Below are 21,735 nucleotides of genomic sequence, written 5' to 3' on the forward strand. Positions count from 1 at the left end.
AGGAGCTTCCCAGTCTGAAGTTTCCATCTGAGAAATGAGCATGCTCCGAGTCTCAGTCTCTGAGTCTGTGTATTATCTGGTATTAAACAACTCTTTAATGAGGGCCTGGGTACTAAACACATTTCTTTCAATGTTCTTCTAGCTTAATTTATGCTGAGAGTATTTATACCTGCACCATAAAAAAAATGGTATAAACAGCATGGCTATAGCTGTAAATATGCTTCATTTGGCCCACTTGCTAGAGCCAACAATTTCATAATGAAGTGTCTGCCTACTCATAAGTCAGGCTAGACAATTTTTCTTCAATTATATTTTAATTCATGCATAATAACTCTTTGCAGCAGGTAGCAAGTGCAAAGGACTGGGGGCAAGGGAGAAGGAAGGTATGATGAAGTAATAGGCAATTTCATTTGAATTTGTACCAATAAGGATTCCATGAATGTGTCTGTTTTGGAAGCCAGGTGAAGAGGATTGCACCATGCTCACATCAGAAGCGTCCAGAAGCATTCAGCTGTAACTCAGCATAAACATATTATTCTCCTTTGCATTTCCTGGTTGCCTTTGCTCACTTTCCCACTTCAAAAGAAGGCATTCCCCTCCTTCCATCACCTTTTGTCAAGGACCAGAACATGACCATGAGATTATTTAAGTAACTATTTTTTTTCAGATATTCCCATACTACTTTTCACAGTACATCATATCCCAATAGTTCTAATGTCCATGGCCAGGAAAATTAATTAAAAAACAAAAAACAAACAAAAACCCTAGAGGAGTCAGTTGTTTTAGTAAAATTTTAATCTGATCAATTTGCTAAATTACTAATAAACAAGAGATATGTATGGCACTTTGAAATAATGTCAAGGCTTTTACCCCACAAAGCTTCAAACTTAACAAGAAAGATGCTCATATACTCTCATCACCTCCCCACTTGAAAGGTACAACATCTACCCCGCATGCCTACACCCAAGACCTGGGGATCTCCTCTTACCCCTTATTCCTTCATTATACTTTGCTATATATCTACAGCTGAAGCCCAGACCCACACCACAATTATCTTTCATAGAGTCTAAATAAACAGCTTTCTCCACAATATCCTGATTCCATGCTACACTTTCCATACTAAATGCCCCTCAAGTTACTGTCCCAGGCAAAGGCTTCCCATGTTTGACAGTGCTCTTAAAAAACAACTCCCTGCAGTGTCCCACAGGGGCCCATACAAACTGTCACCAATTGGGCCTCACCTTACCTTGCTTCAACCTTCTTCCTGTATTCCACTTGTTCTAGTCAACTTTCCACTTCTGATTTTCAAGCATTTTCATTCCCTTCCCTTTGTCTGAACTGTCCATTCTTCAGCCTGTCCCTTAAGAGTGCCATCTTCACTCTCTTCAAGCCTTAGGTCAAGAATCTCCTGCTATGGAGGTCTTCCCTGACCACTCTGCCAAACACTGCCCCAAAGCATTCACTTCACTTCGCCTTTACTTTTCTGATCTTTTAATTATGTTGATTCTGTACTACAACTAGCATGGATATCAACATTGCCAATACCAAAGGCCCCATGCTAGAGTCGTGCTTGATTGAGAGAAGTTCTCAGAAATAGTTTGCTGAAGCCTGGACTGCCTCTACAGAGAATAATGAAACAGTGATAGCAGAAAGGCAGCAGTGTGCTCAACAGGGATACTCCATGTTGAGGAAAGCTGGGAACAGCCTGCGGAATGGGATCATCTACATGCTGCCTTGCAAGAGCTGGTGTCAGGAAAAGCAAGTATAAGAAACAAAGAACCAGCTCCTTTGGCACAGGCTCTTTCAGATGTTTCTGAATCATGGCCAAAGCCTGAAGGCCCAACATGCTCTCAACTTGTGGGTCATGAACCCTTTGAGGGTTTGCATATCAGATATTCTGGATATCTGATATTTACATTATGATCCATAATAGTAGTAAAATCATAGTTATGAAAAAGCAACAAAAATAATTTTATGGCTGGCAATTACCACAACATAATGAACTGTATTAAAGGGTTACAGCATCAGGAAAATTGAGGACTACTGCTGTAAAGGGATGTGCAGAGATATGCTAAGATGTGTTGAGATGGATGTGTCAGGCTGTGCCAAGGTGTGCTAAGATGTGCCAAGATGTACTGGGAGTGGGGATACTGAGCGGGTTCTGAATATTCTTAGTTTTAGACCACAAGAAGTCACCAAAGCAACATTTTAGTTTTAGACATGGGAAGTAAGAAGAGTTCTGAGGATGCAAACTGGTACACATTGATGACATTTTTCAATACTGGAAAAAACTAAACTTCAAATCAAACAAAATATGTTATTTTTAATAAGACATTTTGTGGATGAAAAAGAACTCAATGCCAAATAAAAGAATGAGAACTAGTGACCTGAGCAGAGATTACTTCTTTCATTTTCAAAGATAACAAAGAGTTACATAACATTTCCAAATGGTAATAAACTAAAGGGCACACAGAGGATTAGGGTGGTAGTGCTGGATCCCAAGATGAACTGGGTCTTGGGCTGGAAACCAATCCAAGTAAAAGTCTTTGAGTAGATAGTTCTTAACCGAAGGGATCACGCTACCAAAGCTGACATCAATGCTGAGCACCAGCAGATTACATTAACTGATGTAAACTTATGAATGATTTCTTCCAGCAGCTGAGAAAACCACTGTAAATTCCTAATAACCCTGCACCTTCAGGACTGCCTTTTCAGTAAGTCTGAGAGGTTTCTTACACGTTAGAATCTCCCTGATCTTTGGTCTATTTCAAGACACAATTATTTAATGATCATAACTTTTCTCAGTGAGCATACAACATGAAATTTGAAAAGTTGCATGGTAAAGACAAAGTTGGATACCACAAAATATACCATTTGGGTTCGTAAGAGTCCACAGTCTCTGTGTCTCACCAACTAGCTTTCATTGTTGGCTCATATAATACTTTGGTGTGCTAGTCTCCACAAGAAACAAAGCAGGATGTGATCTAAGATGCTTCCCAGAACCGTGAAACAACAATTCCTGTAGCCATCTGCTTTCCGCACTAACTGGATCACTGGAGAGCACTAACTGGATCTCAAGGAGCCATTGTAGGCCATTGCTGCAGTGGCCCAGTAAAGTCTGTAAACATGGTATTTTACAGACAGAGGCGAAAGAAAAAATGTCTCCTGGGAATAGCAGACCTCTCTGTATATTTAGAAGCTGAAACTCTCACTTGGCAATTTCCCAAACTCTCCTATTTCCTTGTAGCCAGGACATGATCTAACCAAGCAAATACAGATATGTAAGAATCCATCTTATAGCAAAAAATTCTGCTTTGCTTTGCTCCAACCACTTATGTTATTATGGTAGAAAAGGCATTCCAGAAACTCTAGTCACAGGTTCTTTTCTGCTTCTCAGTCATTTCCTTTCAGGGCAGGTAGATTCCAAACAATACGCCAGACTAAGGATATTTATATCTGAAAAATCTTATGAGGTCCCTGCCATACAGAAGAGTATTGGGCAAGGTAGAGAGAATTTACATTTGAGTTGATACCTAGTCCCATAGCTACTACCTCCCCCCACAAGTTAATCCAGTTCCGCCTTTAACTCTTGATTTTGCTAGCAGACAGGCTATCTCAGGCCCACTTGAATAGCAAGGGAAGTTTATGAGGAACTGGCCTTTTGTGTTACAGGTCCCACCTAGGAAGTCCTAGAGAAAAACAACCTTTCTTAGCTTATCCAGGTGTGATTCAGTATACAGTTTATACTTAATACTCAGGAAGACTCAATTGAGTCAGAGAAGAAAGTAGACAGACTAGGCAGAAGTACTCTAGAAAGACAGCTCGAACCAGACAGCTTCCCAAGCTCTACAATGCCGCCATTTTTGCCAGGAGGCTAGGAACCATCCTTCTTCAGCTCCTGGGCCCGTGCGACATCGAGACCAAGATGAAGAAGCAGTTTAGTCACATGGGCCCTGGACTTTGGGTAAACACCCTGTATTGCCCGAAAAAGCCTAGCTAGCCTTTTACAGATGTATATGATGCTTAGTTTGAGATGTTAACTTGACTGGACTTTGGGAGATACCAGAAAATACATTCAGATTTCAAACCACCTCTGTGGTCATGTCAGCTTGTCATTTTCCGCCGGACCTGTGTCTTCCTGGACCAAAGAATCCTGGTTATCCCGAGACAGACCCATGGTCTGTAACAGGCCATGGCCATGGGATAGGGCCCCCAAATGGAGCAGTGTAGGACTGATGAGCTAAGAGAAGGGATGGGGAGTCAGACAGACCTGGACACCACCACAACTCTAACTCCCAAGCACATGCACAGTTTCCCCACATGTAAACCAAGCTACTGTGATTCTGAGAACTGAGAGGATGGGAGGGACTTGGTACAAGGCCAGCCACAGAATAATGCTAAGTGAAGAATAGCTCCAGAGACATCTGCCACTCTCACATCACTCATTCAGCTCTATGATTTTATGTGAGATTCTCTTGGTAGGAAACATGAACTTCTGAAACTTCAGAACTGGGGAATACCCAAAAGTATTTCATCTGGCTCCCTGTTTCCAGATGTTTTCATTATCACTGCCATCTCACTGACTAAGTCACCAATGACTTGAGCACTTACGCTGACAACTCAAGGTCACCCAGCTGCTAAGCCCATTTCAAACACTTCCATTTGTGTCTTCAGCTATTTCCTAATGTCTGAATGTAGTAAAGATAATTCCCTGGGTTATAGGATGCCCTAAAATCAAGGCCACCTCTGTTATTACAGATAATTTATAAAACAAGATAAAAGCATTTAAGCCAAAGGGATCATGCACTGGGTAATCAAAGTGCCAACTTAAAATATTAGACAGTTATGAAAATGATAATGAAGCTTGTAACCATCTTTGCTAATGCTTATTATGTTGTTAAGCAAAAAAACTCAGAGTATAATCCCATTTATACTGTGATTATAACTAAGTACAATTATGTACATATAGCACCAGCTAGAAAGGAGCTTGGAAAATGACTGTGGTTGATATGCTGAGGAGGTGCCCTTGCCCAAGTTTTATTACCATCAATTGACTATAATGTAGTTGGCATCATAAATACTATCACAGTGCTAATCACAGGAAAGAGATGTTGCTGTCCACTTACCCGGGGTTATACAACATGACTGCAGACAGGTTCTCACAGGACTTTGAGAGGTCGGTCATAGACAAGCTGAAGGAGGACAGCAGGCCACTCTAACAGCAGACAGAGCACAGTGGTTACCTTGGTGGCTATGAGGAGGCCAATGCTAGCATTCATTGCCTTCTGCTAGTGACAGGCAATGAGATGCACATACTCATGTGAATGCTTAATATCTGGCAGATGAGGGATAGCTGGGCCTGTATACACCAGAAAACACTTAACAATGGAAATTCATCAGGCATCCCCTAACTCAGAAAGCCTCCTAGCCACACTGCACTAAAGTTTAATTAGAAGCTAGAATTACACCTCTTTTGCTATCTACGTTCCAGAGTGACAGAGATAAAGGGTGATAAAGGTGAGGAGAGGCCAAAAAGGGAAGAAGTGCTCTATTTGCTTCCAATGAAAGTTCCTAGCAAACATACTTCCCCTATACCTCTCTGGAACCATGTCCAAAACAAACTATCTAGAGTGGCCCTGGGCAGGAAGGGCAAGAAGGTTTACTGGCTAGATCACTAGCCCTGTATTAGGCTGAGGAGTATAGCCCTGTTCTCATTTTTTATCAAAGGTCCTGACAGTCAAAGCCCTTACAGTAAGAGTGACATAAGGTGCTAGGTCACTTGGTAGTTAGAACATAGGTCTCAGGCTAGCAGTTCAGGGCTGTGGCCAGGTTGCCCACCAGCCCTAAGGGTGTGTTATAGACAGCTTATCTTGGTCCATTTTCCTACTCTATTCAGCTGTAAATTGGAGATAAAACACAATCTTGGCTTAAGTTCAGCATAGGTCCTAGCTCAAGAAGATGCAAACTCTAGTTCCTCCTGTCTTCAGGAGTCTAAGGAGAGGACGTAGTATAGATTTCTTTCCTTCTCATTCAATGTTCCTCTCTTTCTGTGGGCTTCAGCCTTCCTACATCATCAAGCACTATGAGACCTCTGAATGGCCCCATCCAACCAAGGCTGTCTGTCTCTTTCAATGGTCCTATGTCCCCGACTTGGCCTGCTACCCAGGGGAAAAACCCAATTTACTGTGGTTGACTTAAAATAAGAGTGATTTAGTTCCATGATTCTGGTAGATGAGTCACTGCTCGCTTAATGCCGCACAAAGCCCGGCTCCTCTGGGGATGTGCACACTAGAAAGAAGAGTCTAGAAGGAATAGCTGTTTCTTGTGTGCCCTGGGTTCCACTCGCTGGTTCTCCTATTCCATCACTGGTCAGGAAGTAAAGGGCCTGGAACTGAGCTGTTACAGGACTTCCCTGTTAGAGGCTTTCGTCTCAGAAGGTAACATAGTAGACCGAGGAGGATACCCATGCCCAACCTAGACCAGCCCCAAAGCCCTCACCTTCCTCTTCTCCCTAAGCTTGGCAGCTTCCTTCGGATGGTTAAATCGGAACATGTTGGTTCTTCCCAAGAGTATCACAGCACCTAGAATACACAAGAACAGCAGCAATAGATGGAAGAAAATACTACATCAGTGGTAGGCAGTGTCGTCAGCTGGCAACAGCAGAGCATGGGATTCTCCTTCCACTACATTAGAAAAGGATGAGAGGCTTCAGTCTCAAAGGCTAATCAGTGGGAGCTAATTTTAAACCTGCATGTAATTTTGTTTGGGCATCATGATATTCACAACAACCTAAGCAGAAGTGATGACTCTAAGCATTATAATCTATTATGAGATTTTAAACTTAATATGCAGATAATTATACTTGTGATTGTTTGGAAGAAAAAAATCCCCCATGACTCTAAAGACGTTTAACATCAAGCAAAACTTGTGATTATGAGCATAGAAAATGTTTATTAATGCTTACAGAAGCAGATACTCAAAGAAAAGCAGTTTTATAAGAAATACAATAGAGCTGGCAGAGAACAAATTCCTACTGTTAAAACCTGCTGGAATCAGGGGACTATGCTGCTTCCTGTCAGAAACCCTGTAAAAATGCAAATGTCTGTTTTAGATGCTCAAGAAAGGATCCTGGAGCAGAGTCTTCATTCAGTACCAAGTGTTCAGGGGACAAGAGAAGTGAAGGCCGATGTTCAAGAATGGCCAAGCCTAGAAAGAGGGGTCACCTCAAATAAGCAAATAGTTTCTAAAGTCAGACTTGTCCATATCAGCCATGGAAGGCAGTAAGCTCCCTGGCCTCAAAAGCAATTAAGAAAAGCAATGTTACACACAGACTCACCATCCCGTGATCCTGTCCATGCTGGTACAATTATGTTACCTTATGACAGAACATAGTATTCAGTCTCTACCCTGACAAAGACAAGGCTCATGCTCTGGAGTAGGCCATCAAGAGCAATGGCTGTGCTCAGTCTATCAATAAAGTACCAAGCAGAGATTGGAGTAGCTAGAAGCAGACTTCTGCACAAAAGACCAAGGTTAGTTCCACTGGATATCCAGGGGACAGAAAAAAGCAGGGCCATGGGGTATCTATAACTGGAAAAGCTTGAGCTACAGAAGGGAGAGTAGCTAACTCTGTTCAGAACATAAAATTCAAGCCCAGTCCATACAAACGGTGCCTGAAACAGCAATCATCCTGTGTGGACCTGGAGCGCTGTGAGAAGACCAACCAGAGTTCACAGTCTAGAGGACAGTGATAAAGGCCAACATACACTTTTGTGTTCCCCACAGAAAATTTCAAAAAAAAAATACTAATTGTGAATAGTTAAAAACTTAAAACTTTTCATAAAAACTCAGGTATCTTTCTAACTTCCCTTGAAACCTCAGAAGGCACAGTGTATTGAGAGGATAGTCTGAACTTAATGTTCCTAGGCACAACTGCTGGAGCTGCTGACAGCTGAGCACAAACAACAGCCACTTGCTTGGGTGTGGTCTTTGCCTGGACCTCATAGGTCATGACACAAAGCTAGACATATACATACTCTGGAGCTTTTGCCAGGATCTGCCTACACTGCTTCTGCTGCCACCTACCTCAGTGCATTGTCTTACAGATGTCAGAGGTATTTAAAATCCATACAGTTAACCACTGACTGGTTTAGACAAAGACACTGGGAGAACCTGAAGAGTTGGGTTCAGTGGAAGTCATTATTTCACATGTAATGGAGTCAACATGAAGAGAAGACAGTGTTAGGATACTCACAAAGGCAGTAGATATTTTCCTCACTAACAATCTCTCCTCTTAATATAAACTGACACCTGTGTCTCTGCTATGTAAGGAAAGGCACCACTACTGTAATTAAGAAAGGCGTTTTCTGCCCTTCTACTGCTAAGTCTGAGAGATGCGTCTCTTATAGAAAGTCAACCTATAATCAGTCATGTCTAGGAAGTACGTAAATTTAATATGCTTAAGTTACATTAGAGATTAATAAGGTTATCAAATTCCAGGTGTTATCCCACTTCTTTTTTTCCCTTCTGTTAATCAAATGCTTAGCCAAGCAAGTTGAAAATTGTTAAAATATGCTAATGGAAAAATAGAATAGTATCTCAGAGACATCACTTCAACTCACATTAAGTCACCGAAAATAAACCAGCTACCTATGTTATTTGCATGCAGTTAAAAGCCCTTTCCATACTTATGAACGAGAGCAAAACTATCCATGATAAGTCATTACTTCCATTTAGCTGTGTGTCAAGTGCCTGACCTGTACAATGGACTCCATTAACAGCTGTTTCATCTACTTCCATCTACTGTTCACTTTCATTCAAGAAACACTGAATCAAAAATATGCGCCACGCTTATATGATAGTTGTGTTAATTAGTGTAGCCAACAAATACTTAGCGAAGACTTCCTGTATGTAGTCGCCATGATAAACACAATGAATACAGAATTGGGAAGAGCTAACATATGCCTTGCCTTTCAGAGCATATATAGTAAACAGAGAGGGTAAAGGAGTGAAAAGCTTCCCACAAAGGTAAGGATCCAGGTTGCAGAAAGGAAAGAGGTCCTTGAGGGAAGCACTGATGAGACAACCTTCGATGGCATGGGGCATAGTATTTTATTGGTAAAGGGCTTGGCTGCCAGGCACCAGGCCCTAGATTTCATACCCAGTATCAAACCTTAATCAATTAAAAAACATGCAAAAGATGAGTTTGGGAGAAACATATATAAAGGTTTTATAGTGGATGTTAGTTTCCAAAGACAAGGGGCTAACAAGGAGCCTTTTTAACATAGCATAGCAAGACCTGACCTCCAGATTCTCCCAGCATTGCTCAGTCCCTACCAGTTATAGGGCACAGTTGGCAAACCCTCCACCTAGGCTGAACTCTACAGCCCGGGGGCTGGGCTGCCCTTTCCCAAGAGGCTCTTCCCTATATAATCCAGCCATTTTAGTTATGCCCAGATTTTGGTCTCTTAGCTCTCCCCTCTCCTGTCTCCACTCTCTTCACATGGCCAGGCTCAGAGTTCTGTTCACTCTGGACTCTCTCAGATGTCTCTACTTCTAGCTATGTTCTCCCTATTATCTACAATAAACCTTCCCCACCACCATATCTAGGAGTAGTCAAATACAAATTTCTGTTTGTCTCTCAGCAGGAAAAGAGAGAAGAGAAGACGGCTAGAGACTGGCAGACAGGCATGTGGATATGACAGAGGGAATAAGGGATATCACTGTACATAATAACGCTTGAGAGTAGAGGGAAAGGACCCCTTGGTCTTACAGTAGAGAGTGGGAAAGCCATCTGTCTTACACAGATGTGGCAGAAAAACACTACAAAACATGAAGAGATGTGTGCTTCAGAAAGATCACTTTTGCAGTTGACAGAATGACAAAGCTAGAAAGCAACAGAGATGAACTTCAGGAGTCTGGAGGAAGGTGCCTCTGGGAGAGTCAATGTGGGAGAAGAGCAAAGAATCTGGAAGCCATTTAGGAGATAAAAGCAATAGAATTCAACAAGGGGCACATCCAGGCAGAGACACTGAGGAGGAAACCTCTAGCATGTAGACTGACTAACCAGTTAGAGAGCTAGACACATAGACTCATAGCACTGGGAAAGGAACCATAATAATGTGGTAGATTAGATAGATTAGATCAGAAGATCAGTTAGTTTTTTTTTTGGATTTGGTTTTTTCGAGACAGGGTTTCTCTGTGTAGCCCTGGTTGTCCTGGAACTCACTCTGTAGACCAGGCTGGCCTCAAACTCAGAAATCCGCCTGCCTCTGCCTCCCAGAGTGCTGGCATTACAGGCGTGCACCACCACCGCCTGGCTTGATCAGTTAGTTTTAGAATAATGAAGTTAAAACATCTTTAGTAAATTAAAAACACACAAGTCTGATGCTCTAGAAGAAAAGCCTAGAGCTCATGATATGTGCAGATATGTGTATGCTTGCAGAAATGTATGAGCGCACATTCCATCCATGTGTGTATGTACATGCATGTGTGTATGTGCATGTGCACATATGCTCATGCACACATGGAAAGGCAATAGGCACATGAACATACAATATCTATATTCTATCTATCTATCTATCTATCTATCTATCTATCTATCTATCTACCTACCTACCTACCTACCTACCTACCTACCTTGAAGCCTGCCCCCAGTGTCACATTTCCTCTAACAAGGCCATACCTCCTAAAGTGCTATGGGGGCTATTTTCTTTCAAACCATCATACTATCTTAGAGTTTTCTCTACTGACTCAAGCCACTGATGTGGGAATGCCACTGCGAGAGAAACAAACAGAAGAGGAAAAGGAAGGGGAGAGGAGGAGAGACCTGGAGGAAAGTTGTTTTAATAGATAGATAGATAGATAGATAGATAGATAGATAGATAGATAGATGATAGATAGATAGATGATAGATAGATGGATAGATAGATAGATAGATAGATGTATATTTGTGTCTACCTAGTGCCTTTCTATGTACACACATACAAACATGCACACAAGTAGAGAAGGTAAAGGGAAGGGGGGAGGGGAGAAGAGGGAAGGGAAAGGTAGGGGAGGGGAGGGAGATTGGACTCTTAAAATAAATAGAAGAAAGCAGGAGATGAGGGGGAATTACCAGTTCAGAGTGCTTCAAGAGGGGCTAAAATGGACACTAGAAATTACCAGTGGGTGCTGTCTAAAGAGCTGTAACAAGGAGACAAGGAGATGTAAGGATTCATATCTGCCGAGTACACACAGGGCCTTACAGACCTCTGTGGCAGGAAAATCAGGTTATAAAAAGAGGCATGAAGATTAACATGCAACCCAGAGATAGACTCTCTGGGACCTCCTGTGCCTAACCAGGACTATGTGTGCCAGAACAGAGCTCAGGGCACGGGTGCCTGAGAAAGTAAATGATCTAAGAAGGGTCTTGACAGGCTATGGAACTTTTGGGTCTCAGATCAATTCTGGTTCTCTACCTGTATCCTCTTCCACCTCTAAAAATGCCTTTGTCTTTAACAGTCTCTATTTTTACCACTGTCCATGCATCCAGTTTTGTTTCAGGACACAGAAACTTGGAAATCTCACTGGTAGCCCTTTGGACCTAGATCACACATATAGTATGTGAATAAACAAAGGGTGAAATGGGTTCAGTGACATAGTTTTGACTTAAAAGGAAACTTGAGAATATACTTAGAAAGCAATTCCAGCTAAGGAGAAAGCATGGGATGATGGGTGGCGCACAGACAGTGAGACTGGCTATCGATGCAATGGTCAACGACGGCTGAGGATATTGGTCAGTGTGTAAACTGACTGCTGTGTAGGCAGGAGGCCTGAGCTTGGATCCCCAGCACCCATGTAAACATCCAAGGCTGGTGCGGGACTTCTCTCCCTAGCAGAAGGACGGTAAGAAGGAAGCTAGACTGGGGCCAGATCACTAATCCCCAGGTTCACTGAGAGACCTTGTCTTAAAAAATAAAGGAGACAAGATAGGAGAAAACACCCGACACTGAGCTCTGGCCTTTCCACCCATTTCCACCCCACCCCCAACATGCACCCTAAACTCCCTCTGACACACACACCCTACACTCCCTCTGACACACACACCCTACACTCCTTCTGACACACACACAATGTCTCTGGGTAGGACCAAGTAATTATGGAAAAAACTCTTTAGAATTTAGTGTTTTCATCAACTGGGAATTTCCTAAGGTTCCTTCACAACCTTAAGTTCTTTTTAACTGTCAATGACTCCTTGCTTGAGGTTAATGTGATTAATCATGGCAGATGGACTTTCTGTGATACACTTAATTTTTAATTTTGAGAGCATGTCTAAACCTCCCTGAAATATGATAGCTTCTCCAATATTACTTCAGAGCCTGTTAAATATCCAAAGACAGACAAATCCCAGACAGTCTTAAAAGGGAATGGAGAGGAAAATGACATTTCCAAAGGGGAGACAAAGCCTTTTGTTTAAAAAAGGTAGATAGAACGCTTCCTTCATTTGAATCTCTGTGAATGAGAGATGCAAATGATGGTTTCACAGGAGATTTTCTTATTTTAGTATTTCAAGTAAGCTGAAAAAATAAGCATATGTGTATTTCTAGTGATTCCCAGGGAAAATATGGACAATAGTTAACATGACAAGTAATTACCCCTCCTTATATTTTAATGAGATTTTTCTAATTCTGCTACTGCACAAATAAATGAATTTACTTTCTATTAAATGCTGTCATATGAACATTTTAGAGGCGGCTGTATAAGAGACCTTGTTCTGAGTTATAGCTGATACAAACAAATGAGACATTTGTGGTCTCCAAATGCACAGTCCAAGGTAACAGGAGCTGAGAGGCTTGAGACAATAAAACCTGGATTCTGCTTCAGGGTTCCTCATTTGACACGGTAATCATTTAAAAACTGCCCCTACCTACCCCACCTAACACACACAGAGGCTGCACCCCTAAAGGACACTAGTGGAAGAGGTTTCATTGAGCTGTGAAGGGCAAATCTCCAGACTCCTAACTACCACGTACTGCCCTGAAAGGCCGCTGAGCAGCAGCCAGGGTAACAAAGGGCAGGCGCACTCCCACAAGGAGACTGCTCAGAAGGACGTTCTCTGAGACGTAACATGGCTTAAAAATCTCACATTGAAATGAATTGCAATGTTAGCACCACTTTGGGGTCATGAGAGAATCTAATCTTCCATAACATGTACCAATACATAAGAGGAGATTAAGTTGTGTGTTCTAGGACTTTACACTCTTAATAATGACTATTACTTAAGGTATAGGAATTATAGTAATTCTGTCTCTAAAATGGCTTTGGGAAGTTAGATGGGAAAGACTAGAGGTTAAAGGGGATAGCAGAGTCTACAACATTCCCATAAGCCCCGAGGGTGGCTTGAGCAGCTTGGGCGTGACTGAGAGGACTGAGCATCAATGCTATACTATAGCAGGGGTCACTACCAAAGCATGCTATCAGGTCACAGGTTTTTGTAATTGTAACAACTGTGTGTAACACCTTACCAGAGAGCCACACTGGCCTTGACACGTCCCTTATAAGTGTTCATATTCCAAATATAGAGTCGTAACTTCCTGCTTTAGATAAATCACTTTACCATTCATTTTTTTTCACAATAAAATTAAAATTGAAAGCTTAGATTTTGGGCCTCTGGATAAGAATGGAAACTGATTTTCAGTCTTTGTTATTGACATTACCAGTCAAATAACCATTGAGGATTATTTAATGATCTGCATATGAATTGCGTGCAGAGCTTTGAAATTTTCAAGATGTACCAGTACACCCCTCCAGTAAAATCCTAAAAGTGTGCATGAGTGAGTCAGACTAATATTTTTATTTTTAAAATGTCATGGGGGAAACAGAGTGCCCCATATGAAGCAGGTTGATCCTTCCCAAAGAAAATGTAGATTGGGCATGGAATAATTCAACTAGGAATCAATCATTCTAGAATCTTAGCTGATTTCAATTTAAAAAAATCCAAAACAACAACAACAAAACATTGAAAAGAGTGCTTACAATAGAGGACTGTCATTAACATCAGCAGTGCTTCATGGCATTTAACACTGCTATGGAGATTAGAGTGGGTTTGGATGTCAAAGTGCTACCAAACTGACAATGACTGTTTTACTCTTGCCCCAGACTCGGAGGAAACTCAAACATTCTTACTGATATGAAGTAAGAACTCCAGGAGAAACCCTCTGCTAGTCTGGACAAGAAGCCAGGAGGTTGCTGGTGGCAAGTGGAAGCAGCAGAAGGTCTCTGAGTTATTGGACCCAGGACAGTGGAGCAGGCTCCTCTGGCTGTATGTTCCCTCCCCATGTCCTTTAAATCCTTTCCCCTGCATATATACACAATGTAGAAGAAAGAGTGGAATCAAGAAAACTCCAATTTCCAGTAGGAGGAGAGAAACAGGAGGATCAAAGAAAAAAGTATTTGAGACACAGTAGGAATTCCAAGATTTACCACCACATGTGCACACATAGCCTTAGGAGCATGTTCATCCTGAGAGATGAATTAAGGGGCAGAGATCTGCTCAGGTCCCAGGCTAGCTAACAGGTAGACCGACTATTATGTGGAAGAACAATTTAAAGGCTTTGACACTGAACCAGCATTGGTGCTACAGCCACAGCCTATACAGCTTAGGTAGGAATCCAATGAGGGAATGAATAGGCCTGCTGCAAGAGGGTATCACCATTTCCCATCAGAGAATTGTACTGAAACTCACTGTCCTATAACGCAGTGCTCAAAAGTTTCCATATGAACCAGGAAGACGCCAATGAGCGGGTAAGACAGTTGATGTAAGGTATTGCTGCGATAACAAAAATGTTGATAAAGACTTTGAGTTAATGTGTTTGAACAAGTATTTTGACTTTAAAATAAACAGAAAATTAAAATTTCAACAAAAGATAAAGCCTAAAAGGAAAAATTAAACGTTGCTACCAAGAATCACAACAAACAAAAGCCTTGTGGGATGAGCCCCATAGCAGGACGAAAACACGGAAGGAAACTCAACCGAAAAATGGCAAATCAGAGCATCAAAAGACCGTGAAATGTAATATCTAATTAAAATATCTAATTTTTATGGGATTAGAGGCCAAGAAGGAAAGAGAAGTGTGCACAGTAAGGGAAAATGTTTTTAAACAATCAGTGGCAGCAAACTTTCCAACTGTAAAGACAGACAGACATCTGTGGATTCAGAAGCTCCGCAAACTCCAGCTGGTAAACATGAAGGAATCCATGACAAAACTCACTGTGAAGCCAGCCATCTTAGGCAACATAAAGCTGAAGATGTTGAAAGGATCAGAAAGACTAAAAATTAGGTGTGGTGGGTGAAACAAGAAAGGAGTAGAGATAGGTAAACAGTTACTTTCCTACCAAAGTCAGGGTGCCAAGAATCTGATTTCAGCATAATAAGTTTAGTCAGCTGTTCTACACAGAAGCATGCATCACAATTACTTCTACATGTAAAGACCTATATCACAGGGGTCTTGTCCCCAGATCTTTTACAGCATAGGGTTTAGGAATTTGTGTATCTAGTAAGCAATGCTATGGTACTGGTCTGGGACACACTTGGAGAACCATTCTCTCTTTAAAGATAGCTCAGGCTTTGACATACAAAAATCTGTTAAATTGGCCCATATATAAGACATGTGCCCATTTTTCAGATTTCTAACATGAGGAAGAGTACTCAGGTCAGTACAGGGGAGTCCATAGGGAACAGACACTAGTATCTTATGCTCTTTGTATCATATACAGGTCCTTAGCCTTAGCTAGATACCATGACTCAACCCTCAAAGATCGATTTTCCTTTTCAGTTCCACTAAAATTCCTTTTTAATTTGTCCCTGAACAGCCCACAGCAGCCCTCCAGCAGATGAAAATTTTATTAAAGGCTCCTCAGCTCCACTCTGCAGACAATCACCTGTTCCCTCTTTCAGGATAGTTGAATAGATACAAATATATTTTGGCACTGGAGCATAGCACATTCAAATGCACCTAAGTGTGAATTTCTAGATGCAGTTTCTGTAGCACTTCTAAAATGAGAGATGAATGTTCAATGCATGTGACAGACCAGCAAGAAGACCAAAGGTGTTCACTGATACAAATGTAAAAACAGTGACTAGTTTTAAAAAAATATATAGTACAGTAGAAAAAACAATAATTCAAATAACAATGACTACTTCCTAGAAATTCCAAGACAATGCTGAACTATTTCCTGAATTACAACATCCTTGATTATTGTGCCACTTTTTATTAAACACATGGCAGCTGGCGTTGGAGGACTTGTGGTTTAGACCAAGAAAAGCTGCAGTCTATGGATAAGACATCATGGTCACAACTGCAATTTCTTCTTTCCACTTTATGGAGTTCACATGGAAGCCTGAGAGTGAGGAGCCCTGAGCTCTGGGTGCACATTAAGAGTAGAGTGTGAAGGTGGAGGGAAAGGTGTCTTATACCACGTCGTAGGTAATACACAGTCCATGCTCACAGTTCTAGCAAATGCGCTCCATGTTAATGACAATGCTAACTGATGAAAACCTTTCCTCTGTGTGTGTGTGTGTGTGTGTGTGTGTGTGTGTGTGTGTGTGTTGGGAAGGCACGCTATATGAGAAAAGACAGTTTATTGATGCAAGTTGAAAAGAAGAAAACACTCTTGCCCCTAATGGCGACAACCTGCTAAATTTAAACAAATCTATTAGTTGGCATTCGCATGTGTTAAGTGATTTAGATAAGGAAGTTGTAATTACTACTTGTGCTTTTTTTAATGGCACAGCCTAGCACATTTCCAAATGAAAGTAATTTACCAATGAAGAGACAGCTGAATACCAAATTTCAGCACTAAACTTGGAACTGATGAGGATAAGGGAGGATGTATGTGTGGCGCAGGATGAACCCGAGGGGCAGGCACACAGGGTAATGTGGTCAGACTTCACTGGGATGTCGGTCGACACCCACCTGTGTTTTCGGTCCTAGATCTCGTTCATTCTAAAAGCAGGGAACGGTTACAAAACTATTTCTTCTGTTATATCCTTCATGGATCCAAATGACAGTTTACATATGAGGCCAAGTCTGAGGACTAAGAAACAACGGGCCAAGAATAATGGTAAACCAGTAACCAGAACATAAGCCAGAGACTGAACTTAGGACAACATGTGTGGGTTGGTCTTCATGGTCTTCAGGGCTATGGACAGAACCTAGGCCTAGCTTGGAAGACCACAAAGATTTAACAGCATATGCAAGTCCGGGTTTGAGAGGGTGAAAGCATGAATGGTGATGTGGGATAATGAAAGGTCTGCTATCATTGTTTTCAATGTTCTGTGCTAATACAGCGGCTGTCCAGCTATTCCAAGATGTGTCTCCAAGAAGTTTGGTTGCCAAGAGTTAATTCAAAGCACTTACCTTTCAAAAATTACCTTAGCAGGACATGCAGAAGTGCTCTATAGAACTGCTTTTAAAAAGTTACCTCATGGGCAAAAGTCAAGACAGGATCTAGTACAAAAATAGTGTTTTATTTAGTCCTGCTCCCCATTTATTGTGTTTTTAATGAAATCCATTATTGGTTTACTCTTTACTATAGGCTTTTGAAAAGTTAAACCTTTATTGAGCTAGCTTATGATCCTCATATACAAATGCTAAGCCTGCCTCTTTCCTGTCTGGCAGTAGGGCTGATCTAGAAGGAGGATTGTTTAGTTCTCTGAACTTCTTTTTATTTTCACTACACAGACTCACACACCTCCAATTTGTCTCATCACTTTGTATTTTAAAAACATGTTTCAGTTTTCGACAAATTCAAACATCAAGCAAACCAGAGGAGAGACTTTCAATCCTTAATTATGAAAGACTGAAGCTGTTTTACTTTAGATAAGATCTATAGTATATACACTAAAGAAAGAAAGGCAAAGGGGGAAAAATAAGTTGTCTCCTTGTTACTGTGATGTAATGCCTTGATATTGATGCCATCTAGGACTCCCCTGCACTGACACTAGTTAATGGCATTTCTACTGTGTGCACGATACTCTAATACAAGCAGTTCGGCAGCTCAGCAGAATGCCAGAAGAACTCAAGCCCACCAGATCTGAACAACATGGTACCATGATATTAAAAGAACTAAGGATACTTCACAGTGTTGTAGGATATTTGATCTCACCGAGAACCCCAAGATTGTGTTGTAAAAACCTGTGCCTAGTTGCGGTGTGGCTCAGCCTTAGCACACCTTTAACCCCTCTATCTGGAATACAGACACACCCTTAGTATGCACCTTTAATTCCAAACAATGAAGATCAAGTTTTATAGAAGGAAGCATTCATGTTTTGAGAGCAACTTCTAATTGTGAGGCAGACAAAGTGACAAATTAGAGGAAGATCTGACTGAATGGGTCAGAGATAAGATAAACCCAACTCACAGGAGAAAAGTCGGGAAGGAGAGGTGACAGTGCAGAGAGTTTTACTGGCACAGTTATAGACTAACAGGTTGCAGAGAGAATATAGGCTAGACACAGGTGAGGACAGAATAAGCCAGCAAATGAAAAGCAGCCAGAATATTCGAACATATTGTGAAAGTTAGTATGAGGCCAAGCAGAGCAATTTAGTCAGAGGCCAAGAGAGAAGACAGATTCAGTCAGTCAGCTTGGCAAGGAGTTTGAACAATAACGGCTGAGTTGAACCAGCCAGCCAGAGTTCAGAAAGAACAAAAAGAGTGAGCTAATTCAGCAGTAAGTCTCCGAGGCTGAAGATAAGGCCTATGTAAGATTTTAGGGACACTAGAAGCTTGGCCTAGGTCAGCAAAGGGAGGCAGCAACCTTCAGAGGTGACAATTATTACAAGAGAATTAAAAAATATATACTTTTACACTGCAGGGAAAGACAAGTCCTACAATCAGCCTTCAATGTCAATTTAGTTCTATGGCTCTCTCAGCAAATCACATCTGAGATAGACAAGAAGATCAAAAGTTCAGTTCTTCATCTGACAACTACTCAAAACGGGCATATTTTAAACTGAGTTATGCAGTTATGTAGAAGTAAATAGGCAAGTAAACAAATATGTGTAACTAAGTAAATAAATAGCTTCATATAAGGCATTTATTAACATTTATCATTCAATCTACAAAACAATTAGAAACATAATTACAGCTGCACAAAGAATTTCTGAAAGCTCAGTAAACTAGTAATCTTTCCTTCTTGGGCAGCAGAGGAAGAAAAGGATCACCCAGAGTTAAATGTTAGGTTCTAGGCAGAGTGCACACCGGGTAGTGCACTTTCAAGAACTGGGCAGTTCCAGCAAAGTACAAGGTGAGTTTAGAATATCTTGCCTCAGAAAGTAAGCCAAAGTTTGCAATGTCAAGCCAACAGACATAGAAGCTACCTTTAAGGAATTTACACTGGCTAAATCTGAGACAATTTGAACATTCAAAATAAAATAACATCCAAACAGAGCAGATACTAAATATGATGCCAAAAAAAAAATGTGACTCTGCTCAAGTAAATACATGAAGACACACATGACAAGAAGAAATAGCTTTTCCTTACACTAAAAATTCAATTGACAAATGCAAAAGAAATAAGAAAATTATCTTTTTCAAACCAACAGAATAATAATTCAGCAACATTTAAAAAAATAGTTTCTGAAACAGTGAATCAAGCTGTGACAAAGGATAAACATTGATAATCAGAGTAACTTCCCTACACATTTTTCTAAAACCAAAGCCAGGGGAGAAGGAACCTCACAAAGCAAAGGCAGAGGCAGGTCTAGTCTACCTTTACCAAGGAACCAAAGAGAGCACCATCAGCAGTGGACAGACAGAAATCTGGGGAGGGACAGGAGAAAAATACTGCACTGTAAAAATGCATCATATTGAGAGTCTAAGTCACTCAGTGGTAGAGCCCTTGGCTACTATGCACAAAGTCTGACCTCAGCACTGCCTGCAAACAAAGAAACTGCATGATATCCAATGAATTATGAAAAAGACCAGAGAACACTTATATTTGAATAGAGGGACAGACAACAATATATTTGATGCACTCTTGTTAATGTTTTAAGAGTCCAAGAAAGAACAAGGATGTGGTCCAGACAGAAAAGACTAGAGATGTGGCCAACAATGCCATGCACACTCAATGCTGGACCTACAAGGGACAGCAGCCAAACTTGAATGGGGTCTGAGGCTAACCATTAGTTTTCTAGTTGAATAGCTGTACTGAAGATGCTTGGAGAATCTCACTGGTGGAGGAAATATATACTGATGTACTTAAGACACTACTGTACAGTGTCATAATCTGAACCCCAAAAGTCCCCCAGGGGCCACGTGCTCAGTGTTGTCTCCTGAGTTTGCAACAGTTGGGACCTTTAAGAGGTGGAGTCTAAAAAATATGAAAAAAGAAAAAGAGGTTGAGTCTTCTAAAAGGTCTTCAGAGAGTTCTAGTGCACGTCCCTCTTCCCTTCTGTTCCCTGGCCATGAAGTAAAGAGTTTAGTTCACCACAGGCCTAAAACCAAGGAACCAAACCTTCTTTTCACTTAACAACTTAGTTTCATAGGAAAAATTAGGCTGACATGTAGTAGTTACTTTAACATAGCTCTATGATTAAGTTCTGCACAAATTTTTATACTACAGCTGTTTTGCATATAATTGTAACTACTCATTAGGACATAAACATTATAAATAAAAGTATTAAAAGAAATCATTGTATTAAATTTTTACTTGTAAAAGGTACTCTAACTTTAAAAACCCTCTAATCGTTAATCTTCATAACAACTGTAAATATTCCTAACTATGTGATGTTTAATTCAACAGAGAGTGGCGTTATAAAGCAGCCTTCCAGCAGGACAGGAGACATAATGAAGAAACAGGCTCTACCCTCTGGGGCCCTAATCAGTAAAGCACACATGCTTCACAGTTCCAGCTTGCTTTCTCCGTATACACAAAGATCTCTGAAAAGCAGAACCAGATACCTTGATTCAGCTGTGTGGCATCCATAATCTGAACACCATTCACAGAGCACTGGGACCCACTCAGAGGTATCAGAGTCACTGTTCCCCCAGCATTCTCAAAGACACAATGCTCACTTTCCAAGTCAAGGCCATGAAGGACTAGGAGAGAAAAACAAAGACGAGAGTTAGGCTCCACTTTGGTATATGCTATGATGATTCCCACCTACTTATTCCATTTTCCACACCTTTTATTTTCCATAGAAATGCTGTAACATATCTTTTTAGTGAGAAAATTCTAATCTGTGAGTCTCTAACATCGAGTGGCAGAGACAAATGACCACTAATGGTCACCTCAAAGGGTCTGACTATCTGCCTGTAACAAAGTAAGTTCTTGCAGGCAGTGTATTCTTCCCAAAGGACAACACAGTTGACTAGTGGTTTAACAGAGAACCTCTGCTCAATACTTACAAACTTGTACCAGCCAGCAGAAGACACAAGAACGACAGCTTACGACCCATGAATACCTCCACATTTACAGATAATGCTTCCAAGAAACAGAAAACAGAGGCATGACATGGCCCCCAGGAGGTCCTAAGACAGTAGTTCTCAACCTGTGGGTTTCCACCCCTTTGGAAAGCACAGATAATTACCTTGCTATTCATAACAGTAGCAAAAATAATTATGAAGTAGCAATAAAAATTTTATGGTTGGGGCTCACCACAATGTAAGGAACAATGAAAGGTCACTGCATTAGGAAGGGTGAGAAACACCATCCCAGGAGCTTCAAGAGGCTTCTGGGGTGCCCACTGCCACA

The 21,735-nt window shown here is 41.1% G+C and overlaps 1 protein-coding gene across 6 annotated transcripts in view; it reads right to left on the reverse strand.

Moving 5' to 3' along the window:
• The window catches only part of Kif16b (kinesin family member 16B), a 289,898-nt gene that overhangs the window by 127,723 nt on the left and 140,440 nt on the right, over nt 1–21,735 (reverse strand). For all 6 annotated transcript variants that reach the window (XM_052183773.1, XM_052183772.1, XM_052183768.1 and 3 more), the window contains 3 exons: nt 20,943–21,080; nt 6,499–6,581; nt 5,127–5,215 (listed from right to left, as the gene is read on the reverse strand). In XM_052183773.1, coding sequence (XP_052039733.1) covers nt 5,127–5,215; nt 6,499–6,581; nt 20,943–21,080 — 310 coding nt within the window. The remainder of the gene's footprint in view (nt 1–5,126; nt 5,216–6,498; nt 6,582–20,942; nt 21,081–21,735) is intronic.

This window comes from Apodemus sylvaticus, chromosome 5 (genome assembly GCF_947179515.1).
Source record: "Apodemus sylvaticus chromosome 5, mApoSyl1.1, whole genome shotgun sequence".
Taxonomy (NCBI): Eukaryota; Metazoa; Chordata; class Mammalia; order Rodentia; family Muridae; genus Apodemus; species Apodemus sylvaticus.